Below are 19,871 nucleotides of genomic sequence, written 5' to 3' on the forward strand. Positions count from 1 at the left end.
ATGCTGTGGGTGTTAGGAACGTGGCAGGATTACATGATGTCAGCATGTTGTAAAATCACTGCACCCATGGACGTCTTCAGGAAAGCCACCCCACCAGTCTTCATAAAGGAAGGTTTGAGGAATGAACAGTATTTGGAAAAATAACTACTGCAAAATTTGTTTTTGCAATAACAATTTGTTTTGCATCTACTGCCAGAGGAGATTAAAGCACTCTAAAAACATTTTTAAAGATGATCATAAATTCAAATTGGAGCCCTACTCTGAAGCCGTCCCAGCCCCAGATTTGAACCTGTCGGAGAAGGAAGCTCCCTTGGGGGCGGGGGGGGGGCGGCAGGAGAGTGTCTCTCTCATGGAGGGTGTGTGTGGCGGGGGAGATGTGACACCATTTCTCTGAGACAAGCGCTGTTGCCTCCTCTAGCAGGACCTGGGCCTTGAGGTCCCTCGAGCCGAGGCCATCGGGAGGGGCGGGCCGGGGGTGGGGGTGGGGGGACGCAGTCCTTTCTGGCTGAGGGCGGAGGCCGGGGGTGGCCCGTGTGCTTTCTTCCAGCAGAGGCCAGGGGCCTGTGAGGAGGGGAGAGGTTCCGGCGCCCTCCCAACGGGAAGGGAGAGCAGTCTTGGAGGGAAGGTCCGAGCAGGGGCTTTCGCTCGAGGCTTTCTCTGGTGGGCAGGGAGTCCGAAGAGCCCGAGAAGGCATGGAGGACTCAGGCCTGGTCCTTCCCCTGCGGGCAGAGGGAGTCCCGAGACGGACGCTCCAGAAGCCCTCTAACGAAAAGCGTTCGCACGGCCGCTCCCTCAATTTCGCGCTACAGCCCGGGGCGGAGTAAGAGCCGAGGTAATCAGACGCGAGCGGCAGCTGCCTCGGCACCTTGGGCGCCAGGCGCCGGGCTCGGAGCCCGAAGCCCCGAACTCTCGCGAGAGCGGCCGCCGCCATTTTTCCATTGATTGCCGCGGGCTGGGGGAGGGGCCGACGACGAAGGCGACGGCGGCGGCGGAGCCGTGGGTCGGTGTCTGCGCGCTGGGGGCTGAGGCTCGGGCTGAGGCCTCCGCGGTTGCCGGAGAGCGGGCCGCGGCGAGGATGACGGCCGCTGCCGCTTTCCCCTGAGCCAGAGAGCCGCCGCCGCCCTCCCCCTCCCCCGGCAGGGCGGAGAGGAGCGGCCGGAGTCTGAGCGATGGTGCCCGGCGAGGAGAACCAACTGGTCCCGAAAGAGGTGAGGGGCCAGCGGAGGAGGCTAGGCCCGAGGCCTGCGGCCGCTCGAGGCAGCGCAGGCCCGGGCTAGGGGCCGGTGCGGGCCCGGCGGGGGCGAGGAGGAGGTGCGTGGCGGCCGCGGGGTGTCTGCTGGGTGCGGCGAGCAGTTGGGCGCCCCGACTGGATCCCGAAGGCCGGGGGAGCGGAGACCTCCCCCTGGGGGGTGTGGGGCTGGACAAATAAAGGAGCGGACGGGGAGGAATCAGGTCCTGCTCCGGGGGAGGAGGTGGCCTTTTAAGTACTTATTTACCACGTCGAGCCAAGACAGAGAGGTAATTTGGGAGGAGAAATTCTGGAACAGTTGCGGATGGGCACGACGGGGTGACGGGGCTGCTTCTGGTTTTGACAGTGGCGGTGCAGCGCTTTCGGGGCTTGTGAAATCGACACCCTGTGGGAGGGCAGAGTTAACTGTTACGACTTTTTTGAACTCCTGTTACTTAGTAGTCCTGTTGGCCTGCCGAAGTGGGGCCTACCGAAGATCGTCGAAAAGTAGTAAATGTGACTTTCACGGGAAGGTGGGCGATCGCTGAACATTGCCATATGGGGAGCTGAACTCTTTTTTTGTTGTTGGGTTGTGTATGCCAGTTTGGGCGACTTCTTAAATTCTTAAAAGCAAGTGATACGAGAAGCCTTGACTTCTTGGCTTCTCTTGAATAGTAGTAGAAGATTAATGGTAGAATCCAGCACTGGCCAGTGAATTTCAACGTATTAATAGTATCTCTCTTGGCTTTATAAATATCTTCGGCGTATTCAAATGTGTATTTTTAACTGGTTAATCATCAGGCTGATAGTTTGGATTTTTATTTCTCGTATACCTTAAATAGGGGCAAGTGTCGGTTGAAATTAGCTATTTAGGTTCTTGATATTTATGATCGATACTCAGTAAAAATTCTTACTTTTTAAACTTGTTTTAGTTGCTTTGTAGCAATTTGTTGTTATTTAAGCTCTGACACTGCAAAAGTGATATTGGAGTTATGTATCTCTGATACAAATATTTTCCAACTCTATCAGATGATAGTTTTGCAAGGACAGTTTTTTTAAAACTCAGTTATCATGTGTCAGTATTTATTCATCAGGCATCACCAACTCCGTGCAAAGCAGATAAACAGATGAATTAATCAGAATTCTTGCCTTGGGAGTTTTCAAAGCTACTAGGAAAAGGAACGCTAGTAGTTGATCTCCAATTAGGGGCTAGGTACTTTACTACATAAGTAGTAGCTCTTAGGGATGGAAGTGATAGGTGCAATAGGAAAGATATAAACATGCATTTTCTTTTAGAGCTACATATTGCTGGTTTTCATTCTTATGAAAAGCAAAATTAGTCCTTTCTTAATTTTTTGACCATTAGAAAATATAGGTGGCACTCTGCTTTAAGAAAACTCAACGTTGGATTTATTTCCCTAATAATTTGGTTTATAGAAAATGTGATATAGATCTTCAGCTTTGCAGAAACATATCTGCTGTGTAAAAACTGGTACTATAATGCTGCTTTTGCCTTTTGGATTTTAAAAGTTAAATACCTCTCCTTTAAGACTAACTTCCTTACCTGAGGCTTCAAGCTCATCCTAACTTTTTCCCCCCTGCTTTTTTGGACTATATGCCTTTATCTTCTGTTCCCTAGACTCATCTTCAGTGTTTTCTTTTAACCTGGCTCCTTTCATAATTCCTGGAAGCACACAGAGTACTCTGCATCTTAAGATTGTCACTTGAAGTCCTTACCTCTTTTAGCTAGCTAACTAGTTCTTTCTTGATGGCCATACTCCTCTTCTTGAATACTTGCTTCTCTTCTTTGAATTTTCTTTTGCATTTGATACTTAAAAAAAAATTCCTTGATTTTAGCAATACTGTAATTTTCTGCTCTTTTTCCCTACCTGTTTGTCCTGTCTGGCCACCTTTCTCTTCTGTGTCCTTAATTATCACTTTTGTCTGGACTTTGTCATCCCCTGTGTGGTTTTTTTAAGTAGGAGTAGAATCATGGTGCTAAAGCTGAGAGAGAGCATAGTGATCATCTAGTAACTTAGACCTTTCACTTTACACATGAAGAAATTAGGGCCAGAGGATTGCAGGTGACTCGTTTAGGGTCACATAATGAGTAAATGACAGAGCTAGGACTAGAACTCACATCCCCTTGATTTTACTGTATTTTACAGATCCTTCCACGTAATCGAGAGGCTCTGTAAGAATAGTGTGTAACTCTCTAAATACAGTTACTATGTGAAAATAAATTACAGAATTACAAAATTTCCTGCTTCTGTTCTAATGGCTTATTATCAACAATTTGGAGGATCTTTTTTTTTTTTGAGGCCCTTTATATAGGGAACCTCTGAATCGTACTAGATTTAGACCTTGGTTAGGTGTGTGTGCATTCGTGCGTGTGTGCAGTTGTCGAATGAATGATAGATTATTCTGGTCCCCAAAGCTCAAGGACAAATGTACCTTAGAGCACTGCTGAAGAAGGCAGCTTAGTATAGTGCAGAGGTTGGCAGACTACAGCCCATGGGCCACAGCCGGCCCACAGCCTGTGTTTGTATGGCCCATGAGTTGAGAATGATTTTTACATTTTCACCTTGTTGAAAAAAATCAAAAGAATAGTCTGTGACATATGGAAATATATGAAATTCAAATTTCAGTATTCACAAATAAAGTTTTATTGGAACACAGCCATGCCTATTTATTCACTGTTGTCTGTGGCTGCAGCAGAGTTGAGTAGTTGTTACAGATGCTGTTTGCAAGATCAATTTGAAATTACTTAGCTTCGCACTCATGGCCTAGTATAGTTTGATTTTGGCCACAACCTGCCCTTTCAGCTTATCTTTTCTCCCAGGAAACAAGTTTTTAGTGCAGCCAAACAGGTTTCTCTCTAACTTGCTTTTCACTTGTATTTGTGCTATTCCCTCTTTCCTACTTCTCTCCGCCTGTTCAGAACCTTCATACACATTTTTCCATAAGTACCTCATATCTCATTTATTCTAAAAACCCATTTCTGACCATTTTAACCTTAGGGATTTTTCCTTAGAAGACCTTTGTATATGAATTGGCAATTAATAATTAGTTCTTTGTGACATCTACTGTGATCTCAACCTGTATTATACATTTTATATTTTATTTGTTGTGAATTTCTTGGCAGGAAAGATCTTTGTGTGTTTCTCTCTCTCTGTTCTTTTTGTGTCTGTGTGTTTGAGGAATATTCATCCTGAGCTAACATCCGTGCCAATCCTCCTCTATTTTTTGTATGTGGGAAAGAGCATGGCGGTGGAGTAGGTCTGCATCCAGGACGAGACCCTGCGAACATGGGCTGCAGAAGCGGAGCACGCGGAACTTGAACCACTTAGCCAGGGGGCTGGCCCCCCTCTCTCTGTTTCTTGTTTTTGTATATATTATAAGTCTAGGGCAGTGTCCTTTCTGGAGCAGATATTCATTAATATTTGTTGATGTGGTTATAGGGTTGTAAGGAAACTTAGAATTCTAACTGATTATCCCTTGCTTGGATGTTTTCCAGCCTTTACTTGAATAGTTTCATGACTAATCTCTGGTGACATCTTTGTTTTAGAAGAGATCTGTTGTTTTAAGTTTTTGAGTTGAGAGAAGTCTAGATCTCTATAGCTGCCATCTTTTGATAGTTGCCTCTGGACAACAGGAGAAATCTTAAATCATTTTCTGTAGGGTACATTTTTCTCATTGTTGAAGATGGGAAAGCGGAGCAGGAGGGCCAACCCTCTCCGTTCTATAGTCTGAGCATCCTCAGTCCTTTAACTGTTTCTCAGTTGCTCTCTTTTAGACATAATCTAGTGTTTTTAGTATTCCTCCTAAATTGTTGTACCCGAAGAAAAGCTAAGAGAGTGTGGTCTGTCATTGTGGTTAACAACAAAGCCTTTTACCTCACTTTTTCACTCTACTATATGTCTTTGAATTGTTGTATATTGATACTGGCTTTGAGATCTCTTGCTTTTAATATTATCCCAATTTTGATATATTGTTTGTCATTTTTATTGTTGTTTCCTTGTAAGTATTGGTGACATTAATATTTATTGAGTACTCACTATGCATATTACTGTACTCTGCTATATAGGAAAAATTTAGAAAAAGTAGAAGAAATTTATTCTTCCCTCAAGTATCTTATAATTAAAGATAGGGTACATATTGACTAATGCTTTTAAAATATTACTTTCACTGCAGTGCTTAAAGTGGTGTCCAAGGAGTACATAAATGCAGAGAAGATAGAAACATGAAAGAAAAAGAAGAGTGTGTGGTTCCATGTCTCAGTGGGTTTTTTTTCTGCCTTTCTTTTCCATGCAGTACACACCACTTCTGCCTGGAACTAATGATGATGATAGTAATGTCCAGTATTTATTTAGCATTTATTATATGTCAAATACCATTGTATGTGCTTTGTGTGTCTTAACTCATTTGAGCCTCACAATGAACTCACAAATATATAAGGGCCATTGATATCGAGAGCCCCCCAAACGTTAGAACAACTTGTTTTTCATCTTTGTTGTCAGTTTTTTAAATAAAAATCCATCAATACTATTATGGAGTGTGTTGAGTGAATATTCTTTTAATTTTATTTCTCTTCATTAAATTACTTGAGGAAATGTGTTACAATGGTAACTCTTGTTTTTCCTAGTTCTTTAGAAATTAGCCTTTTTTCTTAAATTTGGGGTATTGATTCTCCTTTACCAGTAAAAGGCAAGTATGTCAAATAACACTTGTCAGTGGTTTACATCAGTTGAAGTGTTTAATAAAAATCATTAGTATTTCACATATCATTGGAAATGCTCATTTAATAAAGTGAAGAAGCTGAATGCAAAGTTGTATATGATTCCAATTTTGACAAGGGAAAAATGGACAATTTAGGGTTATATGCATTGAAACATTAAAAGGAGTACTGTAAAATACTAACAGTTGCAGTTTCTGGATATCTGGACTATTGGGCTTCGTTTAGATTTTCTTCTTTACATATTTCAACAATGAGCATGTACATTACTAAAAAAAAAGAAATTTCGATGATCTGGATTGTAGTTTTTGAGGTTGTTGTTTTGTTGTTTTTTGCGCTCATGGTTTTCATTTTCCTGACTTCTTGTTCTGTATATTTGCCACAGACTAATCTGATCCACGTGTGTGGCTTCAGCCTTTGATTTTAATTTACACACTTATATCTTCAGCCCTGACCTCTCTTCTTCTAGATTCAGATTTCCACCTGCATACTGGGTATCTCTACTTGCTTGTACTCTCAGACCCACAAATTAAATATGGGTAGTATCACCCTCATTTCTCTCCTCTCCCTTTTCTCACGTTCTTCTCCCAACATACGTCTTTTCTCTGTATCCTCTTGTTCAGTTAGTGTCATCACCATCTATTTAATTGTTTAAGTTGGAACATTTTGTTTCCTCCTCCTCTTTCTTTTTTCTCATATATAGTCTATCACTTGTAAAATATCTCTTGTATCCTTACCTTTCTCTCCATGACTCTGCCTCTCTGTATTTTCTCATTGAAATGTATTCCTGAATGGTCTCTCTGCTTCTAGGCTCTTCTCTTTGCTAAGCCATCCTCTCTGCAGCTGCCATAAAAGAGATGAGATTATGAATTACCTGCTTTCAAGTTTATAATTATTACCCTCTGATTGAAAATTAAATAATAGGTACTATTTATATAAACACTATGTGCCAGCCACTATGCTAAACAATTTACATACATTATCTCATTTAATTCCTATAACAGCCCTTTAAGGCATCTATTATTTTTCATTATCTATTTTATGGATGAAGAAAGTCAGGCTTAAAGAGCTTAAGTAACTTGCTCAAAGTTGTATAGCTGCTTGATTCTAAGACAACGTGGCCTTAACCAGTAGGAATGTCCTTCATAATCTTGCCTCAATTGATTTTTTAAATTTAATTTTTATCAAAGTTATAAATGCACATATTTAAAAGAGTTGAATAGCTCTGCAGGATTATTTACAAAAACAGTCGTCCTGTGCAAATTTTCCCTCCCCTTTATTTCGGGCTCTCCAGAGCAACCACTTTTAACTCATTCTTTTGATATTTATTTCCATATCTCAAAATAGCATGCTTATAGTTTTCCTTCTTGATTTTTCGGTTTAAGGGATTATCCACTGACTTCCCACAATGGAAGAAACAGTTTACCACTATCCCCAACCATATGCAGACACACTTCTCAATCTTGCCCAATCCTGACCAATATTGTCATATTGCAAGATGTTTGGATACATTGGTATTCAAAGTTTATATCAGTGTGACTGTGAACTATTCATAGTTGAGCCATATAGTTTACTGTGATTATTTTCCTGTACATTTTGTTTTCCCTTAGTTAACGTTTTTTTAAAATTTGCTTTTGCTTCATTTTCTCTTTATTATCATTAATTTAGCCGAGGGGTTCTCAACTGGGGGCAACCCAAAGGACTTTTGGGTAGGTGGTGGGAGGGCAGGTGGTGTGCTACTGCCTTGTGAGTGGAAGCCAGCTGTGCTGCCAAACATCATCCTACACTGCACAGGACGGCCTCCCACAGCAAAGAATTATGCTGCCCCAAATGTCAATAGTGCCTCTGTTGAGAAACCCTGAGTTAGTCCAGACTCTCTCTCGAGTGTATAAGTCTCCTCTGATTGTGTTCACACCTACCCGTTTTTTGTTTGAATTTCCCTGAATTGCAGCTGTTCTCTTGGTTTGCCTTTGCTGTTATCTGAGGAGGTCCCCACAGCTCTCTCTTGTGTTGGAGCCCCTGGTTTTGCATTGGATGTCTTTATCTTTCTTTGCTTGCTTTTTCATTTTGGAGGACCATTTTCAGTAGCTTTCGGGATGGAATCTAATTATTTTGAGACCTCACGTATCTGAAAATGTTGTTCTACTTTCTTGCATCATAAATAGCTTGGCTGGGCAGAGAATTCTCGGTCAGAAATAATTTTCTCTCAGGATTTTGAAAACGTGGCTCCATTGTCTTCTTTTTCAGTGTTGCTGTTGAGACATCAGATGCCTAAAAGATTCTTTTGCACTATTTTGAAACCTTTTTCTCCCTCTTTGGAAGCTGGGAGAATCTTTTTCCTTAGAGTTCTGAAATTCCTGTATTATGTGCCTTGGTTTAAGTCTGTTTTTATCCATTTCTGCTGAATTCAGAGTAGTCTTATTCAATCTGGAATTTATCTCATCAGTTCTGGGACATTTCTTTAAGTAATTTCTTTGGTTTCCTTCCCTTCATTTTCTCTGTTCTCTCTCTTGAATTCCTATGGTTTAGGTGTTGGGCCTACTAACTGATTTCTCTAATTTTCTTGTCTGTTTTCATCTATTTTCCATTTCTTTGTCCCCTGCTTTCTGGGAGATTTTTCTTAACTTTATCTGCGAATTCTTCTATTGAGGTTTATAATTTGCAAGCACTCTTATTTTTTTTGTTCCGAAAAGGTTTTTAATAATATCTTGTTTTTGTTTTATAGATGAAATGCCTTCTCTTTTCTCTCTTAGGAAATTATAGCTGGTTTTCTTCTCTGCCTTTTCTCTCTTTCCTCCAAATTTCTGTTTATTTGCTTTGGGCTTTGTCTTTCATATTAGCTGCTTTCCTTGGATGTCTGGTGATCCTTGGAAGTCAACGCTTATTTAAAAGAGCTACCTTAAAAAGCTGAATGGGAGCTCTGCCAGTGGGTGGCTATGGTTTTCCCTGTAGGTTGATGTGTCTGGATACCTTGCTTGCAGACTGCTAGTGTCACATCTTTTCTCTGGTGCTGGATTGATTTCCCAGAAAAGAGTTCTGATCTTTTGCCTAGAGAGAACAAGCTTGGGAGTTAAGTAGGAAAAGGGGGTGTGGGTTTCATCATTAAGTATGCAAATACACTTTCATTTAATTCCTTAGTTTTCAGTATAACACATCCTCAGACTCAATTGAACCTAATGTCCCCTTGTCCAGAGATACAGTATTTTATGCTCTCCAGAGGTTGTTTAGTCTTTTGCAAGGAAGGGTCAGAAAGTAAAAGAGGGCCAGCCCCATGGCCAAGTGGTCAGGTTTGTGCGCTCCACTTCGGTGGCCCAGGGTTTCGCCGGTTTGGATCCTGGGCGAGGACATGGCACCGCTCATCAGGCCATGTTGAGGCGCTGTCCCAGATGCCACAACTAGAGGGACCCACAACTAAAAATAGACAACTGTGTACTGGGGGCATTTCGGGAGAAAAGGCAAAAAAAATAAAAAAGAAGATTGGCAAAAGTTGTAGCTCAGGTGCCAATCTTTAGAGGAAAAAAAAGGAAAAGAAAGTAAAAGAGGGGATCTGGGGGTTCTAAGTGCTTCATAAGTAGACTTCAATCTGTTCTCCTAGTTGGCACTCGACCCTTCTCCCAGAGTATCTGCAACTGCCAGTTCCTGAGCCTTTTAGATTTTTCTTTTCTTTCTACTTTTTTTGTAGAAGAGTTGCAAAAAGAATGTAGAGACTTCCTATGTACTCTTCACCGGGCTTCTCCTTAGGGTAACATCTTGTATAACCATCAATCACTTATGAAAAGTAAGAAATTAACCTTAGTACAGTACTATTAACTATACCACAGAATTTATGCAGATTTTAATAGTTTTTCCACTAACGTTCTGTTCCAAGATCCAAATTCAGGATTCCACGTTAAATTTAGTTGTCGTGTCTCTTTAGTTTTCTTTTATCTATGACAATTTCTCAGTCTTTCCTTCTTTTTCCTGAGCTTGAGACTTTTGAACAGTACTGGGCAGTTATTTTGTAAAATGGGCCTCAGTTTGGGTTTGTCTCGTATTTTCATATGATTAGGTTGAGGTTATGACTTAAAGAGAAGAATCTCAAACGTGAGGTGTCCTCAATAATGCATCATGTGGAGGGGGTGGGGGCACATGATACTGATATGTGCTGCTGGTGATGTTAATCTTGATCACTTTGTTAAGTTGGTGTCTCCTTGGTTTCTCCACTGTGAAGTCGCTATTTTCCTCTTTAATAATTACTAAATACTTTGATACCGTGCAGGTATCCTGTTTCTGCTTAAACTTCTGCCCACTGATTTAGCATTCCTCTATGGATCTTCTCTTACTACTATTTCATTCTAATGGTGATTTTCTGTTTCATTGTTTCTCCATTTATTAATGGGAATTCTTCTGTGAGGAAGAGTTGTCTCTTCTCCATTTATTTACTTATTTATTTATGTCAGTATAGACTTATGGATATTTATTTTATTCTTTGGATTATAACCCAATATTGTTGTTATTTACAGTATTTTCTTGCTCAAACTGTTCCAATCTCAGCCAGGGGGAACTCTTTCCGGTTGCCATTTGTGTTCATCATTGCTTCTGGAGCACTTCCTTACCTTCTGGCACCATGTGATGCTGCAGCCCATCTTACGTTTTCCCTGCCTCAACCCTGGAATCAACCACTTCTCCAAGGAGTTTAGGGATCTTTTGGTGTAAATACAGGCATGATATAAACCAAGTGTCTTTGGTTTTCCTCTAGGCTAATGTAGGATTAAACCTTCTCAGGTGTAGTAGTCATTATCATTTGTTGTTCTTTTCAGATTCTAAAATTGTGTTTCTGGTTTCTTATGGGTTTATGCTTTTTAAAAAATTTCTTTACTCTTGTTACAGAGATATTTTAATAAGCTTCAGAGCTAAATGCTTGTATTCAGTCTACCCTCTTTAACCAGAACTTCTTAACTTAATGTTTTTGTCTCCTGCCCCAAGCTGATTTTGTTTTAGCCATATTTGACTACATCACTTGCTGTTGCCACGTGTGCTATATGCTTCCATGTGTCACTTCTGTGCTCGTGTCTTGAGTGAATAATATGACATTTTTTTTATCATCCGTTTTTTAGGGAATTTAAATGGATGAACTTTGATTTTACATGGAAACTACTGTTTAAGAAATTTCTTGAGTCTTACCTCTTTTTTATTTTCCATTTTTTGGATTAGTCACATAAACTTTGTATCTTAGTGCCCAGATACTGTAATTTTTTTGCTGAAATGGTGGGGTGGTGGGGAGGAGGCTTAGTACCTTTCCAGAGTGCTAGCATACAATCTTAGCCCAAGTTGCAAAGAAGAGGTTGTGTCGAAAATAGGGGATTGCGAAAAACATAGCATCAAATATATATTTAAGTACCTATTGTAAATTAAAGTTCCAGAAGATATCTGCTTTTAAAACTGATCAGTTGGTATTAAGGACCTTCTTCAGTTCAGGCAACATGTTTAGGTATGATGATATGCAGAGACATATTCTTTTATAAAGTTTATTACACAGATTTCAGAGTGTTCTGTCTAGGTATTTCTGGCTTAAAATCTAATTTTGTACAAATATTCTGCATTGTAAAAAAGTCTTTGGCAAAATGATTGAGAGTGACAGTGTTGACAAATGATGGGCAAAATGATGTGACCTTTCTCATCAGAATTCTTAAAGAGCACCCATTTCTCCTGAGCCTGGTTTTCTGTTGGTCTAGTGAAAGAAGGGATGCACGTAGGTTAGTGTAGGTGAACAGATGTCTCCTCTCTGCCCTACTGCTTCCTTCCATTTATTTTGTCTCTAGGGTGGGAGCAGTAATAATTGCCTTATTCTTTTGTTTTATGGAACTAAACTGAACCATGCATATGTAAAGTAGCCATGGATATGAGCATTTTCATTTCATTCAGTGGATTGTTGCTACAATCCACTGTTGAGAGATTACTGTTTTTATGAAAATTACTGAGATATATGTTTTGAATTTTGATTATTTTTAAAAACATGCTCTTAAAATCCTATCCAACTGGCAAAATCCAGCCTCTCTTAGTCTGCAAGAAACCTGTCCTGATCCTCCTCTTTCAGTCAGATTGCATTTTCCTAACCCTGAAGCCCCTCAACACTTTTGGCATTTGAAAAATTATACCCCTTTATTATAAGTTACTTGTTATTCACATTAATACCTTTACTAGATTAGAGGGTCTTCAAAGTCAGGACACAACAGCCAGTGTTCCTGGTTTCAAATACCAACTTTGTGACCTTGGACAAGTTACTTAACCTCTCAGTACCTTAGTTAAATGAGAATGCTGGTAACTGCCTCCTTGGGTTGTTGGGAATATTCAATGAGGTAATGCATGTAAAGTGTCTTCCACATAATAAGCACTCTATATAACTGTTAGCGGTCATTACTGTTACTGCCTTCAGTACTGTTATTACCGTTACCCTGAATTCTACTTGGGGGCCGGCACAATGTGCTGTATGCTATTGTTGTCCAATAAATATTTATTGATTAAATGAAAATGAAATCATTTTAGTTATTAAATATGCTGATTGTTTGAAGTTACAGTTCCGATTATGACCTGTCAGCTAAATATCTTTATGTGTATAGCACAAATCCTAAACGCTTGTTACATTTGACAGATTCTTTTATATCATCAAGTAAGACTTACTCTTAGTGCTTTGAGAACCAGAACATATAACAAAGTACAAATATTAAAATAAATTTTTGAGTCTTGTGGGGTCCTGACAAAAATTGGTTTAGTGTATATATGGATATTTATGAAAATAATTTACTAGATTAACAAATTACTTATTTGTAAGATTCAGTGTGAAATGTTATTTTAAAGCAAGATCCATGTTAAGAATAGTTTGTTTCTGAGAGAACGTAATGTGTTTGATAATTCTTGTTCTCTAACTCTGGAACAGAACCAGTTAACATGGATGGAAGAGACTCTTTGTCCCTGTGAGTTGTGTTATTGCTTGTACATTAGATTTGATGCTGTGTAGTTGACTGCTGTAAGACTTGCAGGGTCTTTCACATGTTAGCATAGCATGCTTATATTCAATAAATATAGTGGCTTTCCAGTAGAAAAATTAAGAACTGTTAAGTGACATAATTAAGTCCAAAGTTCTGGAATTTAAATCTTTTTGTATACAGTGAATCCAATAGCTTTGGTATTGACTTTAATATTTAACTGAGAGGAACTCTTGATTACCACCCCAGTTCCAGATTGCCTCAGAAAGTGGAATTTTTATATGACTCATCTTGTAAAGATACATATTGCTTTAGTAAATATAAAGTATCTATGAATTTATATACATTTCTTCCATTTTATAAGTGTAAAATATCTACCTTTTTATGTGTTTAGATGTTTTAATTTTATTGCCTCTAATTTTAAGTTTACATAAGTTGTATAATTTGTTACTTTATTTATAGTGCTTTGTAGTAATGAAAGAAAATTAATGAAAAGTTAGATACTTAACAATGAAGTCTCTTATTAAACATCTGAGAGATATTATTGGTTTAGTTTTGATATTTTAAATTCACAGGTCTTGAAACATTTGTTTACCATTACATTCTTTACCATTAACCTAACACAAATATAACTTTAAGAATTCTAAGAAAAACAGAGATGACACAGAAAATGCTTCTATGATTCAGTAGTATGATTTAACAGTGGGAGGGTGAGAGCAGTTAGGTATTACAGCCCCTTCATTTTTAGGTGAGAAAAACATAAAGCTCAGTAACTTACTCAAGGTCTCAGGTAGCGAAAGGGCTAGAATGAAACCTTTTTTTTAAAAAAGTCAGATTTACTGAGGTATAAATTGTAAACAGTAAAATTTGTCCTTCTAAGGTATACAGTTTTATGAATTTTGACAAATTTATACCACCACCTCAGTCAACATATGAAGTATCTTCATCACCTTAAAAAATTTTTCTCATGCCGCTTTCAATAAGCCTCTTCCCCTACCTCCAGTCTCCCTGCAACCCCTGATCTGTTTTCTGCCCTCATATTTTGCTTTTTCCAGAATATTGTATAACTGGAATTCATATCGTGTGTAGCATTCGAATCTGACTTCTTTCATCTACCATAGAACTATGAAATTTGTTTATGTTGCTGCCTGTATCAGCAGGCTTCCTTTTTATTACTGAATGCCACAATTTGTTTACCCATTCACTGGCTGAAGGACATTTGAGTTGTTTCCACTTTTTGGGATTCTGAATAAAGCTGCTACAAACTGTGTATAGTTTTTTGAGTGGACTTATGTCTTTATATGGTAAGTGCATGTAAGTATGCACATATAATTTACATATATGTAAACATACATATAAGTATGTTTAACTTAGGAAGAGACTGCTGAACTCTTCTGAAATGGCTCTACCGTTTTGCATTTCAGTGAGCCGTGTGTGAGCATTCTGGTTGCTCTGCACCCTTGTTGGTGCTTCAGAATGTCAATTTTTTGTTTAGGTTAGTTTAGTTTTTTTAACCATTCTAGTAAGTGTGTAGTGATACCTCTTTGTGGTTTTAATTTACATTTCTCTAGTGACTAATGATGTAGAGCGTCTTTTCATGGGCTTGAGTTTTTATTAAGCCTGATCTGAAACAGATACTTTATGCAAGTATTATATGCGTAAAGTTTTGTAGGTACTGATAGGAGATAGGAAATAAAAAGAGTACTCATTCTCGAGGAGTTTATTTATGATTTACATAGGGGAAACTGGTCATTGTGTTAAAAAGTGGTGGCTATAATTTTGGCAGGCCCCTTGAGAAAGGGGTTCACATAGTAGGTGGTCTGGTGGAAAGGACAGTAGTTTGGGAATCAGGAAACTCAGTGGTTGACTTTACCTGAGTTGCTTAACCTTTCTTGGTCCTGCCTTTTTTTCCTTCTTTCGTCTGTGAAATGAGGCAGTTGGACCCAATAAAATATAAGATTTATCTCTAAATTATAAATTTACATAAACTTTGTAGTAGTAGAGTTTTTACTACTCTTTTAGTAGTAGGTTTTTAAACTTTGTGAGAAGGCCGTGCAATCAGAAAACAAAAGATCTTTGCAGATTTTTTTCCTGTCTGATGAAATTCTTATTACCCAAAAAATAGCATCTTTTGAAATTCTAAATAATACAAATTATAATATAAATTTCATTATAGTAGAGAATTATATATTTCTTAAATCTATTATAAGGATAGTAACTGATAGTTCTGTAATAATACCTTTTGTATAGTATTATAATAATTTATAGAGCATTTTCAAGATACTCTCTTCTTTTGATCTTCAGAAAAACTCTGTGGACGCTGTGAGTCAGAGACAAGTGACTTGTGTAGGATTACACAGCTGAAAGAAAAGTGGCCACCTTGACCCAGCTTAGATCTCTTGCCACTGCAGTGCATTGCTCTTTGTACCATAGGCCACGCCAGTAGAAAATAAAGTCTTTAAATAGTTTTAAGTAAACTTAACATTTTTTTTCAGTTGTATGATTTCATATTCAGAGTATTATAAAGAATTTAATATTCTTATGTTCAAATTATTATCCATGCTTCTAAATAAAAAGCATGGTAACAGATAATATAAACAAGCTTCTTTGATTTAGTAATAATTCAGCAGAACATTCAAGACCCGTAAACAAGTCAGTTGTATCACAAGCTGAGTCACTCCTTGTCAGCAACGGCCTAGTCACAGAAGAAAACGTAGCTGTAATCAAAAATAAAGATAACAAGAATAGTAAAGGGCATATTGTTTCCCCTCCTGAGAGTAGTTTGTTTAGTTTCTAAGTTTAGATACCTACAGTATATTATTAGTGGGTTACCCATTACCAGTAGTAGAACAGCTATTAAAAGGAGTAAGGCAAAAGTGGAAAGAGTGTTAGAAACAAGAGGAAAAATAATGTCATTTTAATTTTAATGCCACAAATATGTCAACATTATAATCATCAGAAAGCCTATATTTCTTAGGCAGTCTGTGATCATATGTGACCTTAGGCAAGTCACTTCAGGTTTCTGAATTTCTTTTTATTTATCTGTAAAATAAGGAGCTTGATCTGATGTCCAAAGGTCTGTCCAGCTTTAAATATTATAATTCTGTGTCATGTATGATGAGTCATTGACTGGTTCTTAACTGTCAAATTAAATGTGTTGGTCATAGTTAAATAGATGGTAAACTATTCTTTTAAAGCTCTGAAACTTTTTACAGTGCTGTTTTCCTACTACTGAATGAGTGTAATTTGTTACAGGTAAAAATGTTACAGAGTTTCCAAAGAGTTTTGTATAGTTTTCTAATTATAATATTATGAGGTTCTGGGCGTTTGTTTTGTGAGTATTTTAGAAGAAAAGAGAGTGCAGGTATCCGAGGGACACCCTAATACTAGAGTGCACAGGCAGGTATGAAAATGTGTGTTTTTAGAAAATTTTAAAAACAAACGTCATATATTGACGGGTGATTGATGTTATGACATATTGTATATTAGTTTAAATTCAAAAAATTCATACCGTGATATATTGAACAAGCACCTGTTAATAACGCAAATTAGTTTATCACAGAATTTGTGTTTAACTAAAATAGCAAAGTAGAATGTACTTAGAATTTTTTAATGCCTTAAACTAAGCTTTTAGAACAGGAACAGTTGTCTTTTAGAAAATCCCTGTGTGAAGATTTGAATTACAAAGCAGGTTAAAGCAAGGAGTGATTGTTATCAGACTTCCTTTAAATTGTAAAAGCCTTTGCACTAAAAACATTTTCAAAATTAAAATCAGCTTGGAAAATTTTCAAAGTTTCAAAATCAAGTTTTTGGAAATTTACTTAAAGGTTTTAGGAGTACACTAAGCTTCCAAAAGCGTCAGCTGTAACGTATTATGAAATTTCCCTGAATGAATTTTGTTTAGAGAATTCCCTAAAGGACTTAGACTTTCTGCTTCTGTGGTTTGTGTTCAGTAGTAAAGATTGTAGGCATTTTCATTTCTTACCTAAGCAGAATCGTGCATAAGAAACTGCTTACGTTTCTTCCTATACATTTGTTATGGTCTTTATTCATGTTCATACAGCATCTTTATGATTTTCTGAAAGATTTATATATTCCTGACTAATCTGAAATCCTTGGACATATGTGCTTTCTTTGAATTTAAGAAGAGCTAAATTCTATTTTTTAAGAAACAGATACAAATCCTAGATATATGAAAGAAGGTGTTTTTTACAAATTCGAGCCTAAAACTAAATTTTATGAACAGCTAGGGTTAAGAAGACTGAGCCATTTGGGGGAAATTACAGAGGATAGTAGTGGGAATGGACTTAAAGTAGATACTAGGAAAGTCTTGAGTTTTTGTTAGTAAAATGTAGTTTGTATCACTTCCTGATTATAATGATTTGTAGAGATATTTTATTAAAAAGCCTTGACTGTTTAGGAGTGCTAAACAGAATGGGAAATGTGGTATATTTTAATGATATACTTTAACTTCAGTTTCCATCAACATTAGAATGGAAACATTGAAAACATGAAATCACAAAAATGGAAACAGTAAATGATTTAATTCTCAAAAGTTTAAAAACTGAAATAAGTGCTAAAAATTCTAACTTGATTCATACCAAATTTGATAACATCTTTACCCTTAATTCTCTTTTATTTACCTACTCGTTTCTAAATTGAATATTTAAAATACGCTGAATTAAAAGTTGACAATCAAATTTTTCTTTTTGATTGGCCCTGAGCTAATATCGGTTGCCAGTCCTTTTGGGTTTTTTTCCCTTCTTCTCCCCAACGGCCCCCAGTACATAGTTGTATATTCTAGATGTGGGTCCTTCTAGTTCTACTGTGTGGGACGCTGCCTCAGCGTGGCCTGCTGAGCGGGGCCATGTCCGTGCCCAGGATCCAAACCTGCGAAACCCTAGGCCGCCGAAGGGGAGCGTGCAAACTTAACCACTTGGCGGCAGCCCGGCCCCCACAATCAGATTTTTCAAAAATATGATCAAAGTTTTAATATTTGATTTAGGAACACAACTTCCTAGCGCTTAACTTCTGTAGCTAACATTTTAGCTTTTAAGTGAACAAAGTGAGTTTTAAATATTGAAAATAAGTTTTTCCAAGGGTTCCTTAAGAACTGTTAGGCCAGTTATATCCATTCTCTAATCCTAACTGCCCGTTATCAGTATTTTAATATTATTCAGGAACTAGGGCATGTTTACTATTGAAATTTTCAAAATACCTATGTATACATCTTAGTCATTTGATTACTTCCCATTCTATGCAGCAATCTTTTCAATGTTAAATTTTAAATTGAATAAATCATCTATTGATTTTGATGTTTAAAGTATTCCAGATTTGGCCTTTTTCAACTGGTTCCTGTGTCCTCTTGACATATCCCGCCATTCTTGGAGGACTTCCTTGCTTTCTGGCAGTGCAAGGTATTCTAAACTCTTCTTGTGCTTTCCCAGCCCTGTACTTCTACACAGACCTCTGGACCTTTGTTTGAAGAATGGTATTCAGAAACCAAGACCTGAGTGCTGGATGTGTTTATTCCTACAAGAATGTCATTACTTCTAAGTCCTCTCAGTGGAAGGAGCTGGAAAATATGTACACACACGTATATAAATGTGAAATATTTTTATTTCAATATCTGTTCTCTTTGCATGTATGCATATATACACTCAAGTCATATGAAAGCCCTTAATAAATAGGCAGACTTAATTTTTTGCATTGTAAGAAAAATAGAAATTTATTTCATGCATAGACATATATTTACATATAGCCATAGTATATTTTTATGCATATTACATGTTTGTAATGCAGCACCATTAGAAACCCAATTTGCAGACAGTTTTGCTACTTCCACAAGTTTATGGTCATAAGTTCTTTATTAAATTTTAATATTTTTAAAAATTGTAAAATACACGACATAAAATTTACCATCTTAACCATTTTTAAGTACAGTTCAGTGTTATTAAGTACATTCACATTGTTGTGCTTCTCATTATCATCCAGCCACAGAAATCTTTTCATCTTGTAAAACTGTACCCATTAATAATAACTCCCCAATCTCTAGCAGCCAGCATTCTACTTTCTGTTTTATGAACTTGACTGGTCTAGGTACCTTATATAAGTGGAATCATACAGTATTTGTCCTTTTGTAACAGGTTTATTTCACAGACTTTATCCATTTTGTAGCATGTGTCAGAATTGCCTTCCTTTTTTTTTTTTTGAGGAAGATTAGCCCTGAGCTAACTGCTGCCAGTCCTCCTCTTTTTGCTGAGGAAGACTGGCCCTGAGCTAACATCCGTGCCCAGCTTCCTCTACTTTATATGTGGGATGCCTGCCACAGCATGGCTTGACAAGTGGTGCCGTGTCCGCACCCAGGATCCGAACTGGTGAACCCCAGGCCGCCAAAGTGGAACGTGTGCGCTTAACTGCTGTGCCACCGGGCTGGCCCCTGCCTTGCTTTTTAAGGCTGAATAATATTCCGTAGTGTGTGTGTGTGTCTGTGTGTAGGTGTATCACATTTGTTTCCACTCATCCATTGGTGGATACTTGGGTTACTTCTACCTTTTGGCTACTGTGAATAATGCTGCTATGAATGTGATAGTGCAAATATCTATTTGAGTTCCAGCTTTCAGTTCTTTTGGTTATATACGCAGAAGTGAAATTGCCAGATCAGTAGGCAGTTTTAATACTCATAGAGGGGCAGATTTTTGGAAAACTTCTTGTAAGCTGAAACGATGTAAGTTGAATTTGACTTTGCAGCATAGGCATTGGTGTAACAGGAGGTTGTCGACTTGACTGAGAGCTCCTGATGTCTAGCTTTTTGTGAAAATAACTCCATCATCACATTGAGTCAACTCTAAATTATTTTATAGTGTAGAGTTTTGCATGATGTGTTACTCAGGGCAATACTCTACCTACCTAAGATAGCTTTTATACATTATCATAGAATGTA

At 38.0% G+C, this 19,871-nt stretch overlaps 1 protein-coding gene across 3 annotated transcripts in view; it reads left to right on the forward strand.

The window, feature by feature from the left end:
• Nucleotides 1–344: 344 nt before the first annotated feature.
• The window catches only part of USP47 (ubiquitin specific peptidase 47), a 111,472-nt gene continuing 91,945 nt past the window's right edge, over nt 345–19,871 (forward strand). The window contains exon 1 of one of the 3 annotated variants that reach the window (XM_070491122.1): nt 345–832. Coding sequence is in view for 2 of the 3 variants with exons in the window: in XM_044751617.2 (XP_044607552.1) it covers nt 1,170–1,208 (39 nt within the window). In the remaining variant the exon portion in view is untranslated. Of the gene's footprint in view, nt 1,209–19,871 lie in introns of all 3 variants that reach the window. The other 2 variants (XM_044751617.2, XM_044751615.2) reach the window with 2 other exon arrangements.

The sequence above is a fragment of the Equus asinus genome, chromosome 20 (genome assembly GCF_041296235.1).
Source record: "Equus asinus isolate D_3611 breed Donkey chromosome 20, EquAss-T2T_v2, whole genome shotgun sequence".
NCBI classification, from domain to species: Eukaryota; Metazoa; Chordata; class Mammalia; order Perissodactyla; family Equidae; genus Equus; species Equus asinus.